General features: G+C 32.3%; 1 protein-coding gene across 1 annotated transcript; it reads left to right on the top strand.

Annotated features, from left to right (window-relative positions):
- The first annotated feature begins 40 nt into the window (after positions 1 to 40).
- Positions 41 to 17057, top strand: LOC130630242 (intraflagellar transport protein 74 homolog). The gene is made up of 29 exons (XM_057443657.1): positions 41 to 239; positions 374 to 394; positions 484 to 494; positions 1266 to 1302; positions 1796 to 1873; positions 2243 to 2291; positions 2406 to 2504; positions 2837 to 2897; positions 3034 to 3093; positions 3215 to 3276; positions 3657 to 3735; positions 3848 to 3907; positions 3976 to 4038; positions 4619 to 4652; positions 4949 to 5058; positions 5264 to 5304; positions 5377 to 5456; positions 5618 to 5671; positions 5902 to 5942; positions 6332 to 6388; positions 6827 to 6880; positions 7108 to 7174; positions 7873 to 7913; positions 8026 to 8088; positions 11602 to 11661; positions 13199 to 13253; positions 13690 to 13760; positions 14798 to 14858; positions 16546 to 17057. Exons 1-29 carry the CDS (start codon positions 167 to 169, stop codon positions 16656 to 16658), a joined length of 1755 nt encoding a protein of 584 aa, XP_057299640.1. The 5' UTR covers positions 41 to 166; the 3' UTR covers positions 16659 to 17057.
- The last annotated feature ends 440 nt before the right edge of the window (positions 17058 to 17497 follow it).

Below are 17497 nucleotides of genomic sequence, written 5' to 3'. Positions count from 1 at the left end.
TATTATCAAATGTGATAGTATATTTCAGAATTATGTATAGTCTGTCATGGGTGAAAAAAGTTCTTAGAAAACTTAAGTTTGCGTAGCAATTCACAAACATCATTCTGTTGGTAAATTTGAAATAACTAACATGATGATTAAAATTTTATAGTTTACTAAATAAAAAATGACTGGAAGACCCCCATCAGGAGCATTGAGGTTGGGTACTGGTGCACATGGTGGACGGATGGGCACTGCTGGTATCTTTTCAAAATAATAGTGTTACACAAAGTGAAAATGCTTCTTCTATTGTTAATATTGCTTTCACCTATTTTCCACTTTGTATAAGTCATGATTTTTAATATATATTTTTTCCTTAACAAACCATTTTTAGCTGGAGGATTTGGGCCACCAGGTATGGCTTTTAACCACAAAGTTTTTAGTGATTGCTAAGAATTTTTTTAAAAAAATACATTTTTCATATTGTTTTCTGTCTCATTTTAGGAACTGGGATGGTAGGTTATTTTCAAAGCCATATTCAATAAAGTGAAGATCATAAGTACTTGAAGTTGACCAAAACTGGTTAAAAATGCTAAAATTGATTAGTTTTTAAATATCACTCTTTTTCAAAAAGATATTAGCATGTATATGTAGCGAAAAGTACATATCAAATGATTTAGATGTTATTTCAGATGTGTTATACATTGATGAACCTCTTAAAAAATTGGTATTTTGCATATGCTATCAATAGCACACCTTAATTAAATTGTGTGTGTGAGTGTGCTGTTGCACTCTCCTTGAAAAGCCTGAAATATTAACTTTCGATCTGCTGGTAAAACAAGTTTTAAACATCTTTGTTTCATAAAAAGAAAGCATAATTTAATTTGAGAATAAGATCTGTGCTGGAGAACATTTAGTTAAAGTTAACCATCCTGGTTTTAGCAAACACTGAAAGGAGCAAACAATAAGCATATCATATGGTTTAGGTTTTTTTGCTCAAGAGTTTTAAATTTAAATCAACTTATCTGTCTTAGCAATATAAATGATAATATATACCTGGTCCTATTTTAAAATGCCATGTGGTTACAGTCTTTGCAATAGAGCTATTTTGTTGATTTTAGAAACACTTTGACCTGGCTTTTGTTTTGAAATTAAGCTTTCTTTAGGATACATTATTTGTATTAGTCCAGGGAATATCTACTTTAAGATTGTCACATGAAATTAATAGGTTGAATGCTTTTTTTATGTGTATGTGCTACATAACGTTCTGATTAATGATTATTTAGAGACCAGGAACAAGAGGAGGTGGTTTAGGAGGTGGAGGTATAATATATTGATTGTCTTATCAGAACTAATTTCCTAGATAGTTTATGATAGTATTGATGACATATTGCTGTACTTAAAATAATTTATACAACTGGACATTGAGTTACATTGTATTTGCTTTTATATATGTTGGCTCAGAATATTAATAACAGCCTCACGTCTGGAACCCCACTTTCAGAACACTGTTGCTTCTCAAAGATTGGAGAATACTCAATCTTTGCAAACATATAGGAACAAAAATCTAAACATTACAAAAGCAACTGCATAAAAATCTTCTTCAGTCTTTTTTCTGTGTTAAAGAACAGTTCGACACATAAAAGTTAAACTTTATAGATATTTCTAATTGTTATATTAATATCTTTGAGACATATATATGCAATTGTTTCATGCATAAATCATTTTTTAAGATACAACATAGGATCAAAAATGTCTTTTAGCTTTCCATAACTCATCTAAAAACTTTTTATCACAATTTTCTTCTTTCTTTTAGCATTAAATTCCATGGTTCAAGTCTCCGACCGACCTGTGACAAGACAAGGTCTTGGTGGAATTAAAACGCAATCACAAGGTATAGACTCAAGGTTTATTGAAAACTATCATTCCTGTTCTGATTTGGAAATTCAGCTTACTATTTTATTGCTACTGCTTTTTCGGGATTTTTTTTTTAACAATATTTTTACTCTTTCTTTCAAAACAGGTCTTTAAGTAACTTTACCCTATTACACATTATGTGCTAAATAAAAAACTTTATGCAAATAGTGCATGTCTTTCATGATTTTTTATAGTACAGTATTGAGGTGCATGAATAAACTTGATTAAATACAGCTTATTCTTTTATTGAGACTTCCATTCTATTTGCTTCATTTCCCATTTTATTCTTTGTGTAAGTTGCATGTTTAAAGAAAACAAAAGCTGTATATTTTACTTCTGTAACTAGGTCCTCAAAGGCAAGTTCAAGATAAGTCATACTGGCTTGGTATGCTAAGGTGAGAAAGTTTTTGTTTCTTTGATGTTCTAAGTTTTAAAATTGATTTATTTAGTGTTGTCAGTATGTGTTAAGCATTTTTTGCCTGAGTATTTTTTACATTTGTTTTTTTCAGAGGAAAGATTACTGAATTAAACAGTGAAATCAACAAAATGACTAAAGAAATTACACAATTTAATCAAGAAAATGCAAGCTATGTCTCATATGAAAAAAGGTTAATGTCTCTTTGTGATATAATTTAATTTTCAAACAAAAATGGAATGGAAAATTGAAAGGAATAACTTAAATCTATTGGAAAGATTCGTCAGAAAAATAAAAATTTTCCTTTGAAATAATAGTTTCTATGTACTAGATTTCTTTATTAACTTTTCCGACTCTTTTTTGTTCAGTCATGTCAACAATAAGTTGTTCAGGTGGTGTCCTCCTTACGTTTGGCTAGAGAACTGATTTTTTTCACATAAAAATACACGCCCTTAGGAGTAACATTTTTATACATTTCTTTGTGGTGGAATGGATGCAGTAAAGATTTATTTTTTTGTTATATAGGGCCGAAGCATTAGCTTCAGAAATCAAAGACTTGCAAGGGGAACTTGCTGATTACAATGCTGTAAAAAAAATTCTATTTTTTTATTATTTATCTGTCGGATGACATGTGAACCTGAGATTTGGTTATACATGTATTGTTATGCAGAGTATTATGGATCTGCGATGCATCATTTTACCATTTTTACCGATTTATTTAGATTGTCGATAAATTAAACACAAATGCAGGATTTGAAGACTTGGAAGAAGATTATCAAATTGTAAGTTACAATAGATTATATATATTATGGTATGTATCCAATATGCTCATTTGTGTCGAATTCCTGTGTGTGCGTTCTATTGTTTTGTCACAACATTCAAACATTTTATTCATCTTTTTAGTTAAAACAGCAAAATGAAAAAGAATCCAAAGCTATTGATACACTGTTTGCTCAAAAGCAAGAGTGAGTCGTACTGTGTTATTAAGTACAATTTTTTTCTTATTTTTTCTTCACCATTCTTCTAGTATTCAGCCTATACTTGTAAACATTTTATTACAATGTTAAAACAAAAAGGCAACGAAAGCGTTTGAATTTAATAATGATCATTTCATTTAATCCTAACTCACTTGCTTTAAAAGTATGCATAAAGAAAGGGAAGTATGCTTAAAATGTTAGCACAGACTTGTGCTAACATTTTACTTTTGATGTTCTTTTCTATCTTTTTCTTTTTTCTCATGCTATAACGAATTTTGTTTACTCTAGCAGTCAACCATTCTCACTTGCTCAATTTGGTTTGTGCAAATTAAGTAACTTTATCAAGGTATTATGTTATTATTTTGTAGCAAAGATATGCAATTAAAACAACTTGAACTTGAGTTGGATCAAGAAAGGAGAATGACAGAAAGCTTAGTCGCTGACATGGTATTACATCATTATTTTTATTGGATTGTTTGTATTTTCTGCTACTGTACGTCTTTGTAAAGTATGAAATTATAATTTTAAGCTATAAAATGATTTTTCAATTTCTCTGTAGCCACCAAATGCAAGAGAAAAATATGCGATGTTGAAAAACAGAAATATAAAGTTACAACAGGTAAAAAGTATTGTTTTTTGTTTAATGAATGCTTTGTGATATGTTGTGAATTCAATAATTTGGTTTAGGAGCTTGAGAAGAAGCAACAAGATTTAGACAATTTAAATGTTAAAATTGACGAAATGGAAGAGGTATGTACACATCATTGTTTTCTAAAACAGATTGTTTGAGCTAATTGTGGCATGTTTACATTTCTGTGGTTTCATTTGTTTGTGTAAAATGTAACTTACAACTCAAGTCTTCTCACTTAACAGATGCATTAGGGAGGACGCATAGGTCATAAGTTTTAAACGTGACGTTTAAATATTTCATGCCGTGAAGCATCGATTTTGAAACATCGATTTTGCATAGAAATCATTTCGAACTGATTTGAAAATTTCACAATATTACATTCTTTGATTTTTTACCGTTTGGGGAATGGATGGTGGGGTTATGTGTAATTGTCAGATTGCCGTGTCTTTTTTAAGTGTAGCTTGATTGAACGGGGTTTTAAGAAAAAAAACTAATATAAAAATAAATTCGCTTATACAAGGCAAGCATATTTTCAAATGAGTTGTTATAGCAAAACTTTACAAATTGCGTTGACAGTCAATCTTTTGGTTTATCAAAGTCTTAAGTTGCTTGAAATCTGGGTTTTCTTTTTTTTCATTTTTTTTGTAGAAATACAAAAAACTGCAATGGTTTAATTACTCGTTTTCACATTTTTTATAGGAAATCTCACAATCCCCTGTTAAACAAGAAGCTGGTATCACCTTTTTGCTTTTTATGTGTATATTTGTTACACGGGTTTTCAAGCACAGATTTAAAGCAAGAAATGTTTGTTTAACAAAATTACAAGGTTGAAATTTTATGATTAGTCGAAAGAAAACTATTTTTGAAATTCTCAGAAGCAAGAGGCAGTTCATTGAAATTTCATATTTTACCTGGATGTCTTAAAATCAGCATATTTATTTATGGCTGTGCCTTTTCGTTTGTGTTATTATAATAGCATAAGAATATAATTATATGTTATTTTAATGCATCGATTTATCCTGTTCATAGTGACTTTGCATGAAAAGATCCATGAATTAGAAGAGAAACGAATTTCACTTGTCGACGAGATGAAGAAAAAGGAAACTCCAGCCGAAGAACGTGAAAGATTGCTGAAACAGGTAGGGATTGCATGTCTTGTTAAAACAGTGATTTTCTAGCTCTCTTAAATATACTGAGTCGTACAAGATGAACTTTGCCGAAAATTTACCTAGAAAGAAATAACCAAAATTTTTCAGCGTTATTGTATATATATCAGAGGACTAATTCATCACCATACCATCTCTAGGATTTATACGTGTATTGGTTGTGTCAATTTGTTTCTAGGTGAAAGAGGATAATCAAGAGATTGCCAGGATGGAACACAGGTATGTATATGCATCGTTAAAAGTTTTTTTTAATTTTAATTATTGTTAATGTTGCTGTGTACTTCTTCATAGAGTAAAGGAGATTCAAGAAAAGACTGAGAAATTACAAGATGAAATTAATCAACTTGATATGGATTTAGAGGAACATCATGGTATAAAAGCTATTTTATTTTCTTCTATTTCAGCTTTTTGTAATAACGCCACCAAAGTGCGTAAGGATTATTTTAATGCATCTTCTCTACCACTGATATGAAATCTAACCGCATGTCATTTTAGATTTAAATGAGTTTTCTGTCCCTGTATTATATTTTAGGGGAGAGAACCGCAAAGTTTAAAGAATTGAAAAAGAGAGAGGAAGATATGGACGGTATTAAATTTCCTTTTTTTTTTGATTTTTCAAGAAGTTTATATATTATCTAATGAATCAATTTTGTTGTCTTCTTTTTATTGTGCCGATTTTCTCATTTTCCGCCGAAGTAATCATTATATTACCATATTTGGTAATGACACTTCGTCTAGCTAAACTTTTGCTTGCGCTGATGGATTTGTAGCAATATTTTTTATTTTAGTTGTAGTGTTCTTTTTTTTTTTTTGTAGAATTCTTAGCCACCTTCGACAAAAATAAACAAGAAGCAGAAGTAAGTATAAAATCTCACATACAAAAACACGAGGCTTTTGGCATGTCAAGGAAAAAACTTGTCAAAACTAACTTTTACGCACTGACCTTCTATTCTTTCCCCCTTTACCAGAATCGGCTATTGTCCACTGTCAGTTTTACACTCACACAACTCACACTAACTTCCTTTAGGTTGCTACATAAGAATTTAAGAACAATATGGAAAATGGAAAAACAAAATTTTGTTTAGATCAGAAGTATTTAAAATCAAGCTAATTTTTTTCTCTTGAAATAATAACCTGCTATATAGTAAAATGATTAGTATGGCAAAAATTAATCATTCTTCAAGTTTTCTGCGATAGTAAGCTGATTTAGCGTTACTACTTGATTTGATTTGCCATTTTTTTTCAGGAAAAACAAAGAAGTCTTGAAGCAGAAATCGTCCAACTGCTTGAGAAAATCAGTCGAGTAAGAACGATGTCTAAACATTTTTTTGGATTATACAAAAAGGAATAGTTGATTTTAAGTTTCTTGAAATGTTGTAAATGTAGTCGAGTGCTCTTTTACGCTGTATTCAAATAGTTTATTCTCTTTGTAACAAGAAAAATTCACCTTCTGTTTTATTGCACTACAATTGCGTGGCCTTGTGGTTATGGAGTTTGCTTCGTAATCATAAGGTCCGTAGTTCGATGTACAGCGCGTGCCTGTTTAGCAAGTGTCTTTACCACAATTACAAGGCACACCACTGCTAAGTGAGGGAAATTTGGCAGACCATGCCGGTGTATACCTAATATATACGTTCAGAACACAGGACCCACATTGGTAACAGTGTTTCAAAACATTGAAGTGGCTATATTCTGTATAAATATTTCGAATAATAATAATAGTACTGCTTATATATTCTAGGCTACCATTCAAACTAAACACATGCCATCTGGGAATGAACTAAAACAAATACAGGTAGACTGTTGTAGAACCGCTTTTTTTCTCAATAGTCTTCTTGCTTAACTTTCTTTGTTATATTTAGCTTGTTGTCTCGATGTGTGTATAAGTTTGATTTTGTGCTGCAATACAATACAGCCTTCCAAATATTTTTCGAAAAAAAGCCCTTAAAGATAAGTATTTAAAACTAAACCTTTGATAATATCCCTTCTAAAAAATAATTTTGTAAATCTCCTCTATTTTAGAATGATTTGGATTTTAAAGAGAACGAAATGAACAAATCAAAGGAGACAGCTCACGGTTTGGACGGAGGTAGAGTTACCTTTTTTTCAGAGTAGGAAAGCGGTAACTGGTTATTACCTGTTTGTATGTAACTGAATTTAACTTTAAAAGGAACAAAATTTGTTTAAACTAGTCGGTGGCCCATGGAAAAATCCACGGGATCGCCCGTGAATTTTTCAGACAGACGTATACGGGTAATATAATTCGTTTATATATTATGTTAAGGTAAATTTCTTCAATGTATGTCCAATTCCTTTTCACAGCCCTTCAGTCTCAATAACTTTATATTAAAGAAGACATTTGTTGGTTCATAGAGACAAATTAGAGCATCTCGCCCTACCTTTTGCAATTAGAAGACGTTAATTAGTAACTATCATATTTTGTACTCCCTGATAGGTTATGAAGCATATAAAACCTTTAAAAGTAGACTTTAATAAACTCAAATATATTTGAACTTTCACTTTCTTCGGGAAGTACTAAAAAACATTTATTTTTGGTAAAGGTTTTCTTATATCAACCTAATAGCAACATCATGGTGCAAAATTACGCATGAAAATGAAGTAATATAAAAATGACAGCTGAAGCAAAATGCATCAAAAAACCCACCGTAAAGTCTAAAAATAGCAGCTCTCTTGATGTTAAAACTCTTCCCCATGTGTAGACATCAAATCCTAAATGCATCGTCATGATACCTGATTCTTTATTTATATTTTAATTATTTCTTTCAGAGCATGCAAGACTTCAAAGCGATTTAGAGAAAGTTCAACAGGTACAATCTTGTTACTGACAGTGTTGTTTGTTGGAGCTTTTTGATGTATTTTTTGCGCCATGTGAAAAAAATTTGCAAAACGTTAAGGTTACTATGATTTTCTTTACTCTAGTTAGAAACCAAAATTACAGACGAACTGAATTCGTTGAAAGAAAAAATCGCAAAAATGCAAGAGGTATGTGCTTCTTAAAACGTAGTCCTATCGAGACAAATTAATTCCTAACAACATAATTAAATGAATTAAGTTCTACTAGTCATAAGACCGTGGAAATCCACGGCAGTTCATTCGTAGGGATAATCTACAGGAGTTCACTCGCCGCTACTTGCAGCAATCATCTTTGGCTCACAGACGCAAAGTTGGGTCTTATAATTTAGACTACTTGTTAGCTCGTCGCCCGTCCCCCGTAGACACACTAACCTTCAGCTAGACAAACAAACACCTGTTAGAATAATTTTTTTTAAAATAAATTTATTAATCATCTTGAAATCGAAGGCTTTAACCATGACATTAATACTACCAAGCCAGCATTTTCACATGTTGTATTAAGTTAAAAATAATACAAACACCATCCTAAAGATGCTGAATATGATGTTAAAGCAAACACATAAAAATTATAAAATTATAAAAACATGTAATTCGGCAAACGTGTATTAACTCATCAAAAACTCACAACAAGTACACTTAACACCCCAAGATGGATCCCCCTCCCATGCCTAAGATGCACACCCCATACCTAAATGCACCCCGCATACCTAAAATGCACCCTTAATACCTAAGATACACCCTGCATACCTTAGCTTTACCATTCATGCCTAAGGTGCACCCCTCGCACCTAATATGCACACACCTTATACCTGCGATGCACGCCTCATACCTAAGGTGCACTTCCCCATACCTAAGATGCACCCTTCATATCGAAGATGCACTCTTTATAACTTAGCTGTACTCTTCATACCTAAGATGCAAATCACATACCTAAGATACACCCCTCATACCTAAAATGCACGCCTCATACCTACGATGCACCCTTTATAACTTAGCTGTACTCTTCATACCTTAGCTGTACTCTTCGTACCTAAGATGTACCCCTCATACCTAAAATGCACCCTTGTTACCTTACCTGTACCTGTCATGCTTAAGATGCATCCCCCACACCTAAGATGCGCACCTCATACCTAGCATACGCACCTCATACCTAAGATGCAAATGTCATACCTAAGATGTACCCCTCATAGCTAAGATGCAGCCTTGATACTATCGCTGTAACTCTCATGCCTAAGATGCACCCCTCATACGTAAGATGCACCTTCATACCTTAGCTTTACGTTTCATGCCTAAGATGCACCCCTCACACCTAAGATGCACACCTCACATCTAAGATGCACCCCTTATACCGAAGATGCATCCTTCATATCTATGATGCATCCTTCATATCTATGATGCATCATTTATACCGAAGATGCACTCTTCATACCTAAGATGCAAATCTCATGCCTAAGATAAAAATCGCGTGCGTCAGATGACTCCTTATACCGAAGATGCATCCTTCATATTTATGATGCATCATTTATACCGAAGATGCACTCTTCATACTTAAGATGCAAATCTCATACCTAAGATGAATTCTCATGCGTTAGGTGCACCCCTCATACCTTTGATGTACCCTTTTTAACTTAGCCATGCCCTTCAGGCCTAAAATGTACCCCTTATACATAGATGCACCTTTCATACCTTAGCTGTACCTGTCATGCCTAAGATGCCCCCTCACACCTAAGATGCACACCTCGTACCCAAGATGCGCCATTTATACCGAAGATGCACCATTTATACCTAAGATGCACACCTCATAAGTAAGATGCACCCCCTTATACCTAAGTTACATACTTCATGCCTAAGATGCATCATTTATAACGAAAATGCACTCTTTATACCTAGGATGCAAATCACCCGCGAATAATGTTAACATAATATTCGATTTATTTTTTTGCTTAAATCTTGTTCGTTCGTTAAGGTTTTGCTTTCTGTCAAAAAAGTTTCTCTTTATCCTGCTTTTTCTGTTCTTTTTCCTTTTGCAAATTGCATGAAACGCGGGTAATTATCTATATAATAACTATTTACTTCAAATATTAGTTTTAAGCATTGGCCGACGCCTGGAATTGCGACTTAATATATGCTTGACTTCACATTATTGGCCTTATTACAACGGCGCGAATCTTATACACAAAGCCTTGCCAAAATCGAATTGCGATCAACATTTTGGTGATTATCAGTTGCTCCTTCAGTTGTTGATTTGACTGTAATAAATAAAACTTTTTACCTTATCTCTAATATACCTACAATATTAACATCTGGTGAATTTTTCTCCAAATTATTCGATTGCGCCACACGTGTATTTACCTTCGTCTGCGGATTGAACAACTCTGGCGAGTGTAGAGGATGACTGAAATGATAAGGTCTACAGTACCCATCAAAAATTTTTATTTAATACCTGCAGCTGAGGGCGACGTATTAACACGGATTAATGGTTCTAAAGTGGGAGCTTGAAGCAATTCTAAAAAATGGACATACTATGTCTAGCAAATTAACACTTTAAGGAGGATAGATGCTAACCAAATAATCCTAAGAGAGTGTTAGTTATTATTCGGAGACAAAATTATTTGTTATCAGAAAAACATAGTGCGGAAAAAAAAGAAAGATTAAAATAAAGATATAAGGAAAGTTTTCTCTACAATAATAATCATATTTCATATTTCAAAATATTTTTCGCAGCTTTTTTACTTTGATTTTTCACGTCAAATTTATTTATTTGAGAACAGCATTTATTAATACAATATCCGCAGCTTAACTGGAGCCCCTAGGGGCATTTAAAAAAGTTTAAGTTACTAAAAGTTCGAGTTAAACAATCTTATTAAAACCTTGTTAAAAAAATGAATGATGTGAGTGTCAGACAGACAGGTGTTTCTTGTTATTTTAAAAAAACATAAAATTTTAGATAAAGTAATACAACAGTAATGTATACCTTAATATGTCAACGTTGAAATATCTGTAAATGGATAATAAACAGATATTCAGCAAGGTAAAATCGGATATCCGTAATTATTCCGTCGAGCTTGTGATATTCGACGACGCGCAGCGGAGTCGAATATAAACAAACCGAGACTTAATAATTACGATATCCGATTTCACCGCGCTGAATATTTGTTTTATTATGCACCATTGGAAAGAAATCATTATCTAAAGTGGCGAACCTCTCCATATTTTATTTTGTTTTGTTTTTGTCTTTTTCGTTGTTCTTGTTTCTCGTTGTTTTAAAAAGTTGGGGTTTAGTTATTTTCAGCTCTCCATCTGATTGCTTATCCTCTGTGTACTACTATCGAGAACAATACAAGATGGAGTGCGATATAATACATCCTTTGTTTGATAACTTTTTTATATTTAATTAGTTTTAACTCTCCATCTGATTGACTTGGATGTAATTTTTTAAAGGAACTATATATATAGAAGAAATAAAAGTGCCGGAGAGACTATCGAATATCTCGAGCAGATATTCGATGTCGGATATCTGCTGAGATATTCGACTCTCGGCTAACGACTGCACGAATATCCAAAAATATTCTGTCAGCCGCTCCCACCTGAGGTGCATGATAATGTTTTTTATGAGTTTATAAATTTAATGTTTATTTGCAGGAGTTGACCACATACAATGATTTGAACTCCCTGAAGAGAGGTGCTGAAGAAAAAAGATCTGTAAGTTTTGTTTCTTGCTTGTGTACAAAATTTAGCATCTAATGGTGAATCTTTAATTATTATTAATTATAATTAATTATTATTCCTGAGTACGGCACTTTCTGTCGCCGTCTGGAAGATATTTAAGTCAGTTACACTGCTGAGATAAAAGTAAATTCCATGTGTGAGTGAGTTCTCACTCACTCACACATGGAATTTACTTTCAACTTCTTCAGTGTAAAATTGTCAATTAGTGCCATTATGTTTTGTTAACAAAACATATTAGTCAAATAAGTGCCAAACCTGACGAGTTCATACAATACAGTTTGGGAGGCAAAGTAAAACACATATACTACATATACTTTCTACCATCAAAAAACAAGATTATATTGGTCGTCATTTTTAAAAAAACTCCTTAGTTAAAAATTTATTAGAATTTTATCGGATGTTGAAAAGCTTTCTTACAGTTTAGTTCACACATATGCGAATATTAATCGTAAACAGGTTATATGCAATTTTTTTATTCACTTTGCGATTCTCACACAATAACATTGTTCCCTTTGGTGTGAACCGTAAAACAAATTGCCAATAATCCATTTCCAAAGCATTTATCAAAAATTTGTATTTGTTTCGAATGTTTAAACCTTCAAAAAATGACGAAATTGTTTATGGGTTTTGGTTATCAAAATGGCTTGCAATAATTTTACATATCACCCAGTCTCAATTTGTAGAGTGGTAGACTAAATAGTCTCAACATTTTTTTTTATCCCCCCGCGCTTTTTGCTTCTAAAATATTGCTCGCAAATTTTGCAAACAAATGCAAACTAAATTCATTTGACATGGCGAACGCTTGTGTCCGGTTAGTATTCACCTTAAATGATTATTCTGGAGAAACTTTTTTCTACTTCTTTGATAGATTTAATAATAATCTGATTGGTTATTTAAGCAAATCTTTTGATATTTTGCAGAAACTGTACCCTCCTCCTGGGAGTTCTTAAGATAAAGACCTAAAACAGTACTTAAGCATTTTCATGATGGCAGACCAGATTAAACATTAACTTGCGCTAGGAAAAGGGTACACTTTTTTTATAAACATTGAGTATTTTTGGCTCGGCATATGCTAGAAGGAATTGTTTCCAACCTAAAATTATGGTTAATTTTTATGATTCTTTAGCTTAGGTATGCTTAAAAAAGGGGTAGTATAATTTTTGAAAATGATATGCGTTGTGAAAACATAATTTGTAAATCTGAAATCACTCTCAGCTATACTATTCCATATTTTTCCAACTCTTAGACCAGTTCTGCTTATAAAAGTTAAGAGACTATTAAAACACTATTTCGTTATTTGTGCATTTTAATTTGTTGTCAGATTATGCCCGAATCAGATTTTGATTGTCTAATGCATAAAATTGAGAGAGTTTAAAAACAATTCAATGATATTAAAAGTGTTTATTGTTTATGCTTATAAATTTATGGTTAATGGTTAAGATTTTAAGAAAGAGTAAAAAAGTGTATTCTTTATAAAAAGAGGGTATAATCAAATAGAATCTTTTTTTAGCTTCTAACTCAAGAAAAAAATGAACTGCAAGAAACGAGGAGCAGCATGAAAGGAGGTACAAAAATTATCTTTATCACCCCTATTTTTTTTTGCTTTTGTTTGAGTTTTCATTTATTATCTAGAATCAGTTAAAATAGGACGTATTAGGGGTGACAAGGCTAAATCGGGTATTTATTAAAGTTGTAAAAGAATATTTTCCGGAATAAGAATAATTTTAACCTGAAAATAAAAGGTTGTGAAGCATGCCCAGCCTGTGTCCAAATTTTCATTTGCTTATAACAAGATTTTCACATACAAAGTGTCTGATAAAAACAAATCAGATGAAGAAATACAACCAGCTTTTTATCAACCAAAGTTATACACTATCAACTTTACTCATCACAACGTTGCATATTAACCTGGTGGTTGTTGTTCTAATAGAATAGTGTAGCAGCGAAACACGTGCGTTTAGAAAGAGGTAGAAGTGTCTAAGTCCTGTGTTGTTTTCGTAGACGTTCAACAGCTATCCACTGATTATGAGGAAAAGAAATCGAAACTTGAACAAAATGAAACCTATGTACAGGTAAGTGTGATATGTACTCCTTATGTACAGGTTGTTGTTACCTGTCTGTTTAAACACAAGTTTAGGGTGCATGGTTTCTATGGATATAATTTTTGGCCTTTAGTTTAGGGGTAGAAATTTAATCGTCAGAGAAGAGAAACAGAGAGAGTGATAAAAAGGACGTTAAACATTTCGTTACTAACTTACATAGTAATTAAAAACGCCATAATAACCATGAAACTTTTCTGTAAAAAATAAAATCTATCTTTCTGTTTGTGGCGCTATAAAACAAAACTTTTAATTTTACATTACTTTAACTAAAACTGCAAAAATTAATATAAAGCAATTTTTGGAGCGTTTTATTTCAAGTTGCGTGGCTTTCCTTGGACGTCTTTCCGCGAAATCGAATAGAACTTACTGAGTAATAATGACCTTTAATGGAAGTTTTAATATATCCAGGTTCGCTTTGTCAGATCTCAGGGAAAACTGGTAACAAAACTGTACCTCTGCAGAACTAATTACATACATACAAGGCTAGCATTTGTTTTATAAGTTGAGTTGCAGTTTGAAAATTTGTTGACGTCATCAAAGATCCGCTAATGTACAAAATTTTTTTAAAAATATTTTTGTAACCCATTGCCTGTCTCCAAGTTATTTAGTCTCAAAGTTATTATTGCAATGGCTTCACTAATCTTATTTACGCATTGGCGTTGTGCCTAACGTCAAAAAAAGTTAACAAGAAGACATTTTTTGATTACTTCAAGGGAACATGAACTATATCCACTTCGCGTGTCAGACGCACAAAACAACAAACCCGATGTTCGTATCTCAATATATCGCATCTTTTTTTTTGTTTAATTTAACTATGTACGACACATAGAACTTAGCGAATGTATAATGTCCGCAGTGCAATTCATTTTGTTTCCTTTAAATATATTTTTTGTTTTGTTACATCGTTCTGATTTACTTTTTTATTGCGTTATGTTAACCAACTTTCAGATCATCTGCAGCATGTTTCTTTATTATTTTTTTTTGGTAAAACCTGTTTTTTCTTTCAGCTTGGTAACTTGGAACGAAAATGGCAACACTTGGAGCAAAATAACTTTGCAATAAAAGATTGTATCTTTTCATCTTCTTGGTTGCAGTGGGTGGAGAAATAGGAAACGGGATATTTTATCTAAAAATTTTAATTAAAAATTTAGGCAAATCATCGGGTAGTTAGATCCGGTATTTACTAGGAAATTTAGAAATAAACCATATTTATGAAAACAGAAAATTCTGGTGGAACGTTAACATTGTTTAAGTCATTGTTAAAAATAAAACTAATATTTGTGAGCAACTTGTCCTAAAACTCAAATATTCTTTCTTTGGGTTTCCTTTTTTTTTGAAATTTTTTAAGCATGTGCTTAGCATATTGGCCAGCCTGTGTTATTTTGAATTACTGGTTGTTTCTTTAAAGATAAGAACAGGACCTTTTCACCCTATCCATATAGCTCAGGCAACGTGTTTTTAATTCTTCAAGCATACTTTAGGCCTGATTTTCATATAAGCATATGCCAACCTAACTTTGAATTTTCACTTGCTTATACAAAACAACAAGTATGCGATGTAGCGCCCTCTTTTATTAATAATAATTTTTGTTGGACATTTTGAAAACAGTCGCTAGTCATGTGTGGAAGAAGCACAACCTTAGTAGATTTATCATAGTAACTTAAGTTGATTAATTTTAGCGAAGTCTTTCGCAAGGTTTTAAAAATGTATTTCGCGAGGATTTAGATTTTTTTTTTGCGAATAAACTATGTTAATGTTTTTTGCGAAAAATTATTTTTGCTAATTTTTAGTACTTCTTTGCAATTTTAATTTGCCAGACCTGTTGATTAAGATAAGGTAGCCTTCAATTCTAATCACTGAGACTGATCATTGTCATCTACAAAAAAGAAAAATCATCGAGAAAAACAAGAGAAAAAAAATTATTTTCCTTTCAAAAAAAAATCGAAGTTTGATTTTAGCGACTAAGTCACCCCTTGCAGTCTCTAAAAGATTTATTTTCGATAATGTGAATAAATTTTCGAGAATTTATCAACTTGGTGGGTAAATTTAGTTGGAATTTTATAATAATAGTCGGTAGCCCGTGGATACATCCACGGGTTCGCCGTTGTTTATTTACCGTGTCTTGCTACTGCTGTTACCATTTTGCGTGACAGACAGACAGACAGACGTATACGGGTATTATAATATAGACTAGTCGTTAATCAAAAAATCCACGGGGTCGCCCGTCCTTTGAAATTTACCCGTCGCAACAAAGTGGACAAAAATATATCGCATCTGGTATTGGTGCACATTTTAAAAATTTCGTGTTTTCGTTACGGGACGCGGCTTTCATTGACATAACACACAGACAAAATACGGCAGAGATGCTTTTGCAAGAAACTCTGAATGTTTGTTTTTGATATCATCTAAATGATTTCACATCATTGTTATTTACCCTTTCTTCTTGATGAGAATTCGCATTTTTAACATGTAAATCCAATACGAAAGCACAGCATGTTATAACATATATCTGTTGTTCAGATTGATTGATTTATTGTTCTAGTTAATTGGACTATTGTTTGTGTAGCGTTGCAGGCGTATGTGGAGGTACCAAACTTAAAAAAAATATATTCTGCAAATCCGTTGCTCGCTCGGTAAATAGCACAGCAATTTAGGAAAAAAATATATATAAATATATATATATATCAGCTGAGCGATGTTTTTTTTTTGCGCTAATTTTCCCCCAGCTTTTCCTTAATTAATTCGGCCATTTTAGATATTGCACAAAAATCGGCAGAAAGCAATTTTGGCGGGATGAAAGAAAACGTAGACACTTTGTTGTATCAGATCAATCAACATCTTATCCAAAAACTCAATGGTGGTAGATAAGAATGGACGTTTATTGAATAGATTGGACGGGAATGCTTTATGCTGAATGTGAAAATGGACTTATTTTTCACTTCTTTTTCAATTTGCACATATGCGTTTGATAACAAAACGAAGCTAGGGACAAATGAGCTTTCTTTTTTTGTCTTGTTAAACTGTAAAATTGCTTTTATCGTGTAAAATGATCTAAGTAGACTTTACGAAACTACACATTTCTGTTCTGACAATTTAGTTACAAGACGCCTTCAAATTAGCTATGTCGGCACTTTTATGTTAATTATTCTCGATTATCATGTAAATATTTTAGTTAATAAATAATTTCAAAAAACGTTTAAAATGTATTTTTAATAATTATGTGTTGCCGATTTAAATGTCTGTAAAAAGAAAAAATATCCCGATCAACGATGCTTCTATTTTCATATTTGCTTCCGTTGTCATTTGTCTCCCAAGGTGATGTAAACAAACTGGCAATCAATCGATAATTCTTAGCAGTTTGAATATGCAGTAAAATTGTATTCTCGTGTGTTGGACAATTACATGATAAATTACCAGGAAATTAAGGATGACACTTTTATTTTCTAATAGAATAGTGACTTATTTTTTTAATAGTTCCTTGCAATATTATAAAAAATAGTTTAAAAAAATCCCGCTTAAATTTAATCTGCAAACAATTTGTACCCTTTAGCAAATTATGTTTTTGTGGTTAGATGGTTAACCTCGAATTTCAGAGGATATAGCCACCCTGACAATTGGTTTCAGGAGGCACAAAAATTTTTCTGGGATCCCATTTGTGCTACAGAAATCTCTAAAAAGTCTGCCAAAACAACAGCACAGACAACAGT

Source organism: Hydractinia symbiolongicarpus, chromosome 2 (assembly GCF_029227915.1).
Source record: "Hydractinia symbiolongicarpus strain clone_291-10 chromosome 2, HSymV2.1, whole genome shotgun sequence".
Taxonomy (NCBI): domain Eukaryota; kingdom Metazoa; phylum Cnidaria; class Hydrozoa; order Anthoathecata; family Hydractiniidae; genus Hydractinia; species Hydractinia symbiolongicarpus.
This window is presented reverse-complemented; position numbering and strand designations above follow the sequence as displayed.